The 13,075-nt window shown below is 40.5% G+C and overlaps 1 protein-coding gene across 1 annotated transcript in view; it reads left to right on the top strand.

Annotated features, from left to right (window-relative positions):
* The window catches only part of PTPN14 (protein tyrosine phosphatase non-receptor type 14), a 71,295-nt gene that overhangs the window by 2,111 nt on the left and 56,109 nt on the right, over positions 1-13,075 (top strand). The window contains exon 2 of the mRNA XM_009646189.2: positions 5,648-5,817. Within this exon, the coding sequence (XP_009644484.1) occupies positions 5,648-5,817 (170 nt within the window). The remainder of the gene's footprint in view (positions 1-5,647; positions 5,818-13,075) is intronic.

Below are 13,075 nucleotides of genomic sequence, written 5' to 3'. Positions count from 1 at the left end.
AGGCTAATACAATCTTTGGTGGCTGTCCTGTTCCCTCACTGACCCATCAAATTTTACAGAAGGCTCAAAAATACTATCACAGAGCTTAAATTTCTACAAGATTTGTGCAACTGGATAGTTGGGTAGAGGAGAGAAACCCGTTAAGGGTACTGGTTGAGGAGAAAATCCTTGCAAGTGTCCATGTTGGAGAGAGACTTTTTAAATTCCCCAAATGCAGCAAAAACTTCAGCTGGAATATGCCTTTTCTTAGAAATCCAGATCAGCAAACTGTTGTACAAGTTAATGCATAACTAAGCTTCATTAAATCCCATGCTTACAAAACAGTGCTAAAATCCCATTTGTCTCTTCCATCAGTCTCAGGTAAGAATGTATGTTCTCTTAAAAGTAAAAATCAATTTTTGTTTGATACTTTAGTTTGGTCTTATGTTTAAATAAATCCCAGGTGTACTGCAACTTTTACCTTCCTGTTAGGAATAAATCCATCTTTCACTCAAGCTGATTTCTTAAAAATAAACAAAAACCTGTCCAACCCCGCCCCCCCCCAGTAAAAAGCAAAACTGTTTGAGATGACTGTACATACTGTTGTGAAGGACTGTTGATCATTATACCACACATGACTGAAAAACAGTATCTAATGGATTTATGCATATTTCTATTTGATCTCGGGAATGCAATTCCCTCCCTGACCAAGTCAGAGTTCAGGAATAGGTCAGTGGAAAATGTAGCCATGTAACTACTGTAAAATCTGGTTTTATCCTTTTCAGCACAGCTCTTGAAAAAGCATCAGGTCTTCTAGTTGAACAGTTACCATGAGCTCTTATGCCAGGGTTATGTAAAAACTAAAGATGAGAAGAGGGAGGAAGTGAAAGATAAGGAAAGACAAAGTCAGAAACGTCATTGTATAATCTTGTATGTACGTGCACAGATAATAAAAAGTTTTGGTTTTTTTTCCTCAGTATAATCGCATTTTTCCCTTCAGGTGAGACTAAGTCAACCTGCTCAGAATAGCAGGGTAATCTGTTGTGAGACTTCATGTCTGTTTCTCCTTCTTATTCTCCTTAATTCACTTTATAAAATGATAAAAAGTTTCAAGATGGAATGTTCTGACATATTGTAAGGTTGTGTGAGGGGCCTGGCAAGAAGGTCCTTTCCAACCAAAATTATTCTTTCAAGCTGAATTCACAATGGTATCTCCAGCACTACGATGCTGCAAAACCCAAACCAAAGGAGGACGATGGTGGGCTGAGCACCGCAGGCGGACGCTGACTGCTGTGCAGGGCTGGCCATTTGCTGCCGTTCTGACCTTTTTTTTTTTGTTTGTTTTGTGCCCTAGAAAGTATCCCCTCCTCGTAGGGCACAACTGGAATCCTGTGTTTGGCAGCCAGGTTGCCTCAAAGTTTGGCTTGGTTTGACTCATCTTGCCAGCTAAGATGGGATGGGGTTCAGGCAGCTCTTGGACAAGAGACCTTCTAGGAACAATTGGCTGCTGTAAGTGGTGCTTTCCCCTGTGTGCAAGCGCCCCAGGCTAGCAGTGTTTAATGCTTTTTGCTGGAGGAGCTGGAACTCTGCCTCTTTCTCAAGGATAAATATTTAGTTGGCTGCTTAACCAAATGCTTTAATAAACACCAAGACTGTCTCATTAGATCCTTTTGAGTGAGACTTGCTGGTTTTGTAAGTGTCTGTCCTCTCCTGTTGACGATTCTACTATTTTTGCCCAACATAAAGGCAGGGGTAGTTCTGGACTTGGGAGTATAGCAAAGTCCAAGTCCAAAACGAATACGTTGCCTCCTGAACTGGCAGTTATAATGTCATCCTTTTAAAGACTTCTCAGCACAGGCTTTGTGTACCCAGTTTTCTTTTCTGACTCGATGTATTTCAAGGATCTCCTTTTCACATAGTGTCGTTGGAGCGTGCAGGTGCTTTGGTTCTCATCTGCTGGTTTAGCAGAGGACTGCAGTTCCTAGAAGAGTGTAAGCCAGTTTCCTTGTGCCATGTATGAAGTCATGTGTGGTAGGTAAGACAAATTTTAAAACCTTGAGAGAAAATTAATGTAAACTGTTTTCTAAAAGAGCTTTTCATGTATTTGATTAGGCCGACCAAAAGCACTAGTAACTGAAGCTCTTTGTCTGCAGAACAGATGTGTGTGCATACATTCAGCATTATGAAAACCTTTCCTTCAGTGCACATCACCAGTCTCTCAAGTGTGACTGGAAGAAGGATTGGGTTTGGGTTTTTTTAGAAGTAAAAGCATTGTTCGCTTTCTTTGCCACTTTGCTGATGTATCTGCTAGAGCAGCCCGTGTTGCTTCAGAGCCTGCCAGGTGTAGGTGTAGAGGTTTATTCCATGAAAACTGGACTGAAGTCAGTGGCTCGCTTTGTACAGATGGGCAAACAGACTAGCTTTTGAAATCAACCTAGTTTTCAATCAGTTGCTTATAGGGAAAAAGATCCCATTTTTATATCATCTGATTTGTGGGGTGTCTGTACTGTAAAGATGTTTTGTGGGCTGGACTGTATGGCAATGCATGACTCAAGATTCTGTAAGGCTTTCTGGACTGTCATGACATACTGAACTTAATGGTTCAGCCATTTCCAGTCCCATGTTCCTCCATTCCTGTTTGGGAATTACTAATGTTCCTGGAGGAGAGAGTCTCTTCAGGCATTCACAGTAGTGGCTACGGAATTCCTTCCATGCTGTGGGTTGTTAAAAAGTGCCAACATTTTCAAGAAGTAAAGTTCCTGGTGACAGGGAGCTGATATTTGGATAACTGTGCTGGTTTTCCCTCCAAAGTGCATGCATTTGTGACTTGAGCTGTGCTCTGCAGTCCCTCTGTCTCATCTGCAATTGCTTGATCCCCTCTCCAGGCTGCTTTCCAGTTGTGTGAAATGCATGCTGCTGTTGTCGATCCACTGTATCTGCTGTAGCCTAGAAGCTTAAACACTGCACTCCCTTCACTTCTTACTCCTTGGAAGTGATTCAGGATTCTGGATTTGGTGCTGGAAGAGCCTTTCTACTGTAGCAATTCTAAATTTTTCTTATCCTCCTACCCCCACTCAAAGCGGAGGGACTGTGTTTGTTTGAGCTGTTTAATTGCATAACTCTTTTAGACTTCAGACTCCAAATCATCCTAGTTGCTAGATGTTTTACAAGTACTTGACTCTGCAAATTTGGGTCCTAGGTGATGTGAATGTTTACTTTTTAAAGTAACATGGGAAGATCTGTTTTCACAGCTCTGCACTGTTTCTTGTTGAGGATGAGCTGCCCTCAGTGAATTTCAAGAGTTTGTGCATTAAGGGATTTCCCTTATGAGGTGGTAAAATCACTATGCTTTTCTCTGCCTTCACATGAATTCCTTCCCTTTGCTGTCTCCACTGTCCCTCCCACCTTCATTTTAATCTAATTGCTGTCATGGTGAGCTTATCAGAAAGAACTTTTTATCCAGTGATGACTTAAGAGGGAAAGTAGTCATGTATCAGTGAATTGGTTAGTTTTGTTTTAAGTTTATCCTATGGGAGATGCTGACTTCTTGATTTATTTGTGCCCTGGATTGATTGATTTCTTGAAGATGCCTTTAAATTCTAGAAGGAAATACTATGCTGAATTCTCTTCAAAAAAAGAACTAGCTTGCTTCACTGTACCAAACCAAGGTTAAAGAGAAAGGCCTGAGTGGTGTTCAAGTTATACTGCAGGTTTGTTGGGCTTAATTGAGGAATCAAGTTGAATTTGTTATCGACTTAGTTAAATGATAGCCTGGACATTCTCCAAAGTTGAAATTATGTATGTAATGAGACCCTAAAGTAAATACACCTGCACTCCCAATTCAGAATTTCTACATATGACTCGCTCTCTTGCATGCCATCAGCTATAAAACGGTTAAAGCAGTGTTGCCCCGACAGCTTTTGTCACTTCTAAGAGGTTTAATTTTTCAATATTGCATTAGTTGCCCTTGTGTTGTATGCGAAGTCATGCTCTGTGCAATGTTTTTTAGAGAAGTATCCTTACCAAAGTGAAACAGGCTGTTGATGGTGGCTTTTGCAAGGTGTAGTGGTTTCAATTTTGAAGTTTTTTTTATTTAAAAGCGTGAACATCTGGGAAATCCAGTTGGTGAAATCTTGATGGTTGATTTATAGGCCAAACTTTTTGAATGCGTTAAAAGTAATTTCAAATTAAAGCTTTATAGAACAGTGAATAGGGGTTTTTATATTCTTTGTCTCAAGCATCTTTATTTAAAATGTGGTGCTATGTATAAGGGATTGTGACTGCCTATGGGAGGATTGTTGTCCAGGTAAATTAAGCTATAACAACGAAATAAGTATTTTATTTGTTCTAGGGTTAATCTAATCTAATGGAAACTGCTGGAAAGTTTTCATTAAATAGGGAATCCTTTGGATTAAACACTAAGAAAGTTTATTGAAATAAAACGAGAGAAATATGCAGAAATAGTAATGATTCTAAATCTGCTTGGTGTCCATAAAAGTTCCTCTCGGTTTCTATTTCATTCATTCCAGTGTTAGTGGAGTGGTATTTTATATTGAATATGTGTATATATATATATTTTGTATATATATTTTTGTGTGTGTGTATATATATATATGTATATGGATATCTCCAGATGCTGTGAGCTGAAATACTGAAGAAAAACATGTTGGTACAAACTTCACAGTTAGGGCTATGGTCAGATTTCCAAGCAACAGGCAGATTAATTCCTTTGCTAAACGTGAATACTTCTTTTTGCCTTTTCTTCAGATCTGCAGTCACAGTACTTGCTGTTAATTATAGCATGCATTTGCCTGCAGTAGTAGGTCAGTGTGTTTAATACAGTGGTTTAAGGGCTTTTCAATAGAATCTTCCACGATGGATTAGCTATTTCTTCAGGAGCTTATTACCAATTTGTAGCATTCAAAGCTCTGTTTCTGAACACTGTTCCTTGATAATTATGCTCCACCAGTAACAGTTGCATGTGGCTTATACAGGAGGTACTACAGCCATTGAGATTTACACAGGATAGGAAATAGCTGAGGTTTTCAAACAGGTATTTCCATAAGAGCCTAGAGCAAACAACTCGTGTGTGTGATGCATGTTTTGAGTTTAACACTTGTCCATCATAAAACCTTGTGAGTGAATTAAAAAAAAAAGTAAACGTTCTGCATTTGGTAAAATGTTCTGGTATTGGTAGATATATTTTGACATATGTTTGTAGGTATGCGTTCTTTTTTTATAGTTGGAAGAGTCCTTGTCCTTTGCCTGCAGTGGGCCAGATCTAAAGTCTCATGAAGCCTTTGTGCTTTGTTTCAGACTTAGTGTTTGCTGTCTATTCACAAGGGACAGGTGTAAAAGAAAACAGACTCCGACACTCCATAAATCATTTATGTCACCTGTGCCATGTCAGAGCTCTCTAATATGCATTTGGGAGAGATGGTAGGGGCAGATATTACTTGATGAAGGATATTATATTGCAATACTAATTTGTCATTGTCTCTAAGATTGTCCTAAAAATAAAAAAGTACAATAAAAGAGAAAATACTCTGATTTTGCATATGGGATAATTTACAAAATGCCATCTGTTCTTATTTGCATTTGTGTCATTGATTGTGTGTGTGATCTAGCTGAAAAAGGTAAACTGACACTATTTTGTTTCTTTATCTAGACACACTACTTCGGCCTTTCGTTTCTCAGCAAGAGCCAGCAAGCCCGCTGGGTTGAACTGGAAAAGCCTCTGAAGAAGCAGCTGGACAAATTTGCCAATGAGCCTTTGCTTTTCTTTGGGGTAATGTTCTATGTGCCCAGTGTTTCCCGACTGCAGCAAGAGGTAACAAGGTATGTGGTTTCCCTATTGTGATATAGCTGGGAGGGAATGGACAGTTGCTCTGTTTCTGGAATTCCATATTTCCTCAGGTGTCATCTGGTTCTTTCCTTTCCTGATGATTGCCCAAATGGGAAAAAGTGAGAGAAGTCACCACTTGATTATATCTGGAGGGGGGAAAAAAAAAAAAGCAGTATTGGTGAATGTTTATACATGACCAACTGCAGCAACAAAAAGGGAATAATAGGTTACGTTTAAAAACCTGACATGAATTTTAAAAGGGACCGTGATGAGCGTACTCTTTTTCTGTAACCTTCTACTGACTAAAAGGAAGCCATAGGCAAAGGACCTCTCTATACAGTTTTGCTTTTTTCTTATGTCTACCTGTGCTTTGCTGTAAGTGAACTTTGGCATCTTTTCTGGGTTTTGCCCATCCCACTCCTGATTTTTCCCCTTACACTTCATAAAAGGATTAAAATTGTTAGAGGGTATTAGTCCTTTAATTATGATCAGTGTGCACCTTTGCAAACAACTTCAGTGGGAGTTACTCTTTTATTCAGAGCCCTGTGCTGCAGTTGTAACAACGCAATGGTTCTGAGGGGCTATTCTTGTAAACCACATCACTGTGTGGTTTTTGCACATCTGTGCTCTATTTGAATAAAATAAAAGAAAAAAAGCCCACCTCACCCAAAAAGGGGTGGGCTTGTTTTCTTTTTAACCAAAATTATTTCATTTATCTGGTCTAGAGCAAAGTTACATCAGCACAACTGGAGGTAAAGCCTGGAAGAAGTGGGTGAGGGCTACAGGGTGGCAGAAGCCTCCCCACCGAAAAAAAAATTTTGTTGCTGCAAACCTGAAATTCACCGCATAGTCATCATGTCTAAAAAAGATGTATAAATAGTGGAGAAAGAGTGGCTTTAATTCTAGAAGGTGTGCAAGATGTGGTTTTTATACTGCAGATAGTGTATTTTAAAGGATTTTTTTCTTAACACTGAACTGGAAAATTGACTTTGGTGGGATGCAAAAGATTTGATTCTTAAAATGACAGCTGCCGAGCACTCCCTTGACTACTGTATACGTAGAATTCTTGCCAAACAGTGGGCTGAAAGCATCACACAACTTAAATTTCCATGGGAATAGACTGAACATTGATGCTTGTCTGTATCTGTGTGTTCCTGCTTTGTCTGCATTGGGAGAGGGAAGCCTCATACCTTTTTCTTCAGAATTATTTAACAGGCAGTCATCCTGGCCTAGTTGTGTGCAAGGAAGCATTGTAACTACTTGGATGCTGTTATCTTTTCAAGCTGCAGCCTGCAGTGCTGATTGCTCATTCATAGCTCACCTGCAGAGGTGTATTTGTTCATTTTGCCCAGGTTGGTAATAACAAAACATTTTAGTGACAATTGAAGTTCACAGCACTCTCAATTGGAGTGGCTGCTGAATTGTTTTTCTTTCTAAAGTGATTGATAACATAAGCTGACGAGTCTTATAAGTACCTCTTACCTTCCTTTAAGTGTCTGTAGCAAAACCAGCAGCTTACTAATGGATCTTAGAGACAGAAATATGGAATAGCCTGTTAAGATTTTTTTTTTTTGGTTGTTTTTTTGTTGTTGTTGTTTCCTGAGGTGGAATCACTTCACTGTAGATCCTGTGCTGGCAGCAAACCTTCAACTGTGCAATTCTAGGTAGATGCGGTAAATCTCATTTTTGAAGCAATGAGTGGTGGGGACATGGAGTCTTCTGAAACAAATGGCAGAGAAAGGCTTAGTCTAATGTGTGACTAGATGGACAGATTTTTTTTTTAATAGTTTTTTTTGGCTTTGTTTGCTCTTGATAAACTGATTAAATATTTGATTTGAAATTGAGACTGGTTGCTTTTAGGATTAGGCTTGATCATGATATGATTACCAGTGATGGCGAAGTAGGCACTAGACTCACCCACTCAGTGCCTATGTATTTGACTTACACTTACGTACAAATGACAAATCTGTCTTAAATGCAAAACTCGTGATCAGACACTTCATCTCCTAATGGGAAGCTGCAGAACGACCACAAACCAACCAACCCAGCCCCAAAGCAAGACCATCACCAAAGGCTGAAGCTGCAAAGCTAGTGACAGCACTGCTAGCAGTGAACCTGTTACCTTTGTAACCTTCTCTTGGTGGAAACGTCTTCAGCCCTGAGCTTGCCTGGCCATGTTTGGAGCTTGAGGTGGAACCCATCTCTCAGTCCAGACTTTTAGTTAATTGTAGGCTCCAGAATTTCCAGGGTTGATTAGTAGTCCTTGAAGATGATGAAGTCTTCTGAGAATACTTCAGCAAACACATAATCCACAAATATTCAAAACACAGGGAATTGGTTTACTGAGATGTTTTACTCTGCCTCTGATCTGTAGACTTTGGCTTGATAGGTGGTTTTGAGAGATTTGTCCCAAATTGAATATTGCCTCCTGCTTCCAGCAACTACAGGCCCCCACATCTCATGTGCTGTCATTGCGAAGAGGGAAAATGATCCCAGGCTTTTAGGTTTTGTTGGTTGAGAGGAGCATTACTTGTGGGATCGGTCAGTGGCTCTGAGGCAGTGTTCCTTAGTCATTTTTATTTGAAAGACCATCTGACTCTTCAAAGCAATCTGTGGACCATTTTGTGTTCTGCTGTTGTTTTGTGATCGGGACCAACAGGAGCAATCCTTGTACAAATAAGACAATTCATATTTAGGTGAAGCCATAATTATTTATAAAATCATAACTTCTTTACATTTTGTCATTACTCTTGGCAGCCTAAAATGCTAATTATGCGTGCAGGCTCCTGGATTTTAGCTGCCTGCAGATGTTGGTAGTGGTCGGGAGCTCTTCATGGTTTTGCTGGTAACTTCCTCTATCGCAGAAGCCAAATGTGGATGCAGAAATAAAAGTGAGTAACACTGCTCCAAGCGCTACATCCCCCAGTGGTGAAGAGACTCTGTGGAAACCTGTCCATATGTGACATGCTGGGAGAGGAGTAGAATAGCAATCTAGTAAGAAGTCAGTGTTGTCCTTGAGAGATACAGCGAGGGAGTGTCAGTTGACTTGCTGAAGCTAAATGCCAGTAGCAGTGCTAACCACAGGGTTGTAGGATGGTTGAGGTTGGAAGTTACCTCTGGGAAACCTGTTCCAGTGTTCAATCATCCTTGCAATAAAGAAGGGGGGGCTATGTTTAGAAGGTATTTCTTGTATTTCAGTTTGTGCCCAAATTGACCTCATAATTTTGAAGGTGTGGATGGGTATTGAGTGACTGAGTGGGTGAATGGATTACCTGGGTTGGCAATGTAACTGGTTATTGAGGACCTGTAGAGCTGCAGGTGCTTGTCATACAAACACAAGCACAGCCATGATTTAACGCAGGATGCCTGTAGTTAATTTGTAAGAGGTATTTCTGATAATAGGAGAAAGAAGGGCCTGTGGGATCCTTGGGAAATAAATGAAAAGACAAGACTGCCAGAGCAGTTTATTCAGCTAACAGCTCTTTGAAGTCAGCCTCTGAGGCCTGCAAGAAAAGATGAGGCAAAGAGTACTCTGGGGGACACATTAATCATTTTAGCAGGTCAGATCTGACTCTGTGGCTTGCAGTTCTTCACTTGTTTTTTACAAAATTGGCACTTGCTTAAAGATGCAAACATTAGTGGTGTGGGGTTTTGGGGTTTTTTTCTTCTCAGACAAAGTTAAATGGAGCATTGGGGCAGGGCAAAAAGTGCCAGCAGGATGTCATCAGTCTTGTTGGGTTAGTGATCTTGAGTGCAAATGGTGAGCCCTCCCAGGACAGCCTTGTTTCTTGACCTGTGATGGAAGCTTCCTGCGGATGTCCTAGGGAAGTGTACAGAAAGCAGCTGCCAGTTGTAGAGTACCTGTCTCTTCTTTCTGGTAATGGCAATGAAATAAATGTTACTGCTATGCCTTCCTTTCAACATAATAGCATTGCACTCTTGGCATTGGGCCTTCTCCTAGGAGAGCTATTTCCTACCCTCTAGTCCTCTTATTTCCCTACTCTTTCTACTCTGTTTCTTTTTGAGACTCCTCTCTGTACCTATGCCCTGATCTTAATCCTGTCTCCTCCAAGATCTCAGTGACTTCAGCATCTCCACCACCTCTAGTCCTGGCATTCTACCTGTACCCAAGTCCCACAGACATCTGCCAGGGGGAATTATAAATTAAAGCCCCGTGATAATTTCTTAAGGTGTCAGTAGGAGTTTCCCCATGTTGTAATTGCTGTAATTTGAAAATTTCTAGAAGAATTTGAAATAAACCAAATTAAAAAAAAACAACCAAAAAAACCCTCTCCAGTCTTGATGGCAGCTACAGCAGGAGCCATTTGTGTGGGAGTATGGGGGTTGGCACATTAGCAAAAGGCATTTTTCATGGAAGGCTACTTAGACAACCTCTTTTTAGTCATCCAGCTGTTCTCAGAGTGAGCAGCCATTGCAGGTGGAGATGCTGTGCATGCTTTTGGCATATTTAAAGCACCTGGGATCTGCATACTGTCTGATATAAAGCAGTCTTTGTGATGCCCTGTAGAGTAGATATTTGCATAGATTAGAAATATAAATCTGCCTTTTATTTTCTGCTAACTCCTCAGAGGGGAGGCATCCTTTCAACCATTTATTTAAAAAAAATAAGTCTTTGTACAGTGTCTAAAGTAAACAAGCTTGCTTTCACTGTGCTCTTGTTCCAAAAACAGAGAACCCACACACTCTTGTGGCTTTCTGAAAATGTGGGTGCAGTGCTGCTTTCTGCACAAGCATCAGACAGTTCACGGCCTTTTTTCTTTCACAGTTCTATGGGAAAACTGAAGTTATGCTTTGCTCCCCACAGTATATCTATCTTCACACGTGATACTGCTGTGCCTCCTGTGAAGGAATGAAGGTGTGCTTTGGTCTGGTTTTCTTTTTTTCTTTCTTGGAAGAAGCTTTCAGTATCTTACTATGTGCTCTGTACCCAGTATTATCTGATGGTCTTTGTGCCGTTGCAGATTAGGGCATAATCCTGAGAAACAAGAGCAGTTCCTACTCTGGGTGCCACCAGTGGGGCTGGGTCCCCATGGTGCTGTGCACGGTAGGACTGGTATGCACGACTGCCTAGGGGGGGACATATTCCATCATCTGCACTGTGCTGCATTGGGCCTGTGTCCCAGCTTCAGCTGTCAGCTCTGCATTTTCCCTGAAGAACGTGCTGTACAGCTTTCCTGTGGAAAAAAAACCCCAGTGTTTGGAATGGGATGGCTGCACCTGCAAAGTGTGGGAATGAATGTATTTGCAGGTGGAAAATTAGAGCCTGTGGCTGCCAGGCCTCTTTTCTGGAGGGCCTGTGAAAAATCAGTCTCAAACTTACCCTCCTTTAACTAAGTGAGCATTTATTTCCTCTAGTGTTTTGCTGCCTTACCCTTTTCTTTGCCATTTCTTATAGCTGGGGGGTTTTTCTGTTTTGTCTTTTAAGGAAGTATTTCTTCTTCACAATTCCCCACCTTTCCCTTTCTTCAAGTGTTATGTGAAGAATTTTTAAACAGACATTCTTCTAAAATGCATGAGGTACAGACTCTTAGAACTGTATGAATTTTTAAATCATGGAGGATAAAGTAGAGGGGAAAAATTAGCTTCATATTTACGGGGGAAAAATGCTCTGGCAAATCTACTTTTTTTTTTTTATCAACTCTGGACTTTTTTTTTCCTTCCCGTCCAAAAAGTCCTTCTTAAATGTCTCACCTACTTGAGCTTACCTTTGCTTTTAGTCTGCTTTGCTTTACTTTTTTTGAATAAGCTAAAGTTTCAGTTCCTCCTGTGTTGTTACCTTTTAATACAAGTACAATCAGCTGGAGTTTTGTACCAGGTGCTGCTGTCTTTACGTTGTGCTTTTGATTGCTGTTAAGGCTGGATGTCACATACCCTCCTGTGCCAGCCTGGTTTTGTGGCAAGCTCGATGATGTGGAACTCTTTTGGCTGTGTTAAGGTTGTGAGGTGGTACATGAGGCTGCTTTGCTTTTCATGCTTGGTCACACCTGCAGCTTGTGTCTGTCTGAGAAGTCTCTGTGTGTACTTTTGAACTCACAGCAGTTGATTTGAGGACTGTGGTGGCTTCATTGTCCAAAATTATTATTTTGTATATCACAGAAAAAAACAGCGTGATGCGTACCATCTCATTTCTTCAGGTAAGCCTTGACTGTGCTTGCCTGAAGTGATGGACCATGACAGGTTGTGTGGCCATGCTTGTTAATACACCTCTGATAGACCCATAGGATTTTTTTAATGCTAATTATTAAGAATTCAGCAACACTTAATTTTTATTTTTTTTAATGAAAGTATAGAGAAATATCATGCAGGAGGTGAGGAGAAGAGAGGTGTGTGGTTAAATTGGATGGGTCAGCAGATGAGCAAGAACTAAGTGATATATGGCAAGTGGGAAGGTAGAGTATTTAAAAAACGCAAGGCCAGAGTTTGGTCTCTCGCACCCGGAGATTTAAGTCAGGATTTAACTACTGAGTATTACTGGTGTAACTGAGCGGAAAAAAGTTTGGTTTTCAGGCAGTAGAAGCCTTACTGCCGTGTCCAAATTTATCTATTCCCGAGAACCTTCATCATTTCATGTTTATGGTGTACTTCCCAGCACACGTTTTTAAGAACATGTCTGTTGTCTTGGAACGATGGTATCCAGGAGCAGGCTATGTAGCTTCCAGAGAAATGAATGCAACCGGTTTCTCATTGCTTCTCTTCTGGGAAATGTCATAACTGGTGTGCACGTGCCAATCAGCTGTGCTGCGCTTGCAGAGCCGCTCTGCTCACACTGTGCAGGAAAGGCTGACACATAGCCCTCTCTTGGCACTAGAAAGAGCCATGTGCCTTGCCCAACAGGAAAGACGATGCACCTCTTCACTAAGAAGCAAGACTGTTGTCTTCAACACAAATATGATAATGATCAGGAGAGTCCCATGTTTTTGACTATTTCCAGTTAAAAAGTCTCTGTTGGTTCTCTTTGTCTGTTTCTTATATTGGGCCGGATCCTTGCGTAGCATAAACCAGTGTAGCTCCTTTCTTCTAACAGAGTATTTCCAACTTTATAATTATATATGTTTTATATATATATAATATTTCTGTTTTATAGAGAGCTATAGGTCAATGGACTGTAATTTTAAATGATTCACATGAATTAAAACAATCACTGTTATACATGGAAGTCATATCAAATGAAAAGGACAGGATGTTCTGTCAGAACAGCAGACCTCAGAAACAGAAGATAATTTTGTCCTA

Source organism: Egretta garzetta, unplaced genomic scaffold, assembly GCF_000687185.1.
Source record: "Egretta garzetta isolate BGI_Z169 unplaced genomic scaffold, ASM68718v1 scaffold319, whole genome shotgun sequence".
Classification (NCBI taxonomy): Eukaryota; Metazoa; Chordata; class Aves; order Pelecaniformes; family Ardeidae; genus Egretta; species Egretta garzetta.
Note: the sequence above shows the minus strand (reverse complement) of the source record. Positions and strands in the feature narration are given on the sequence as shown.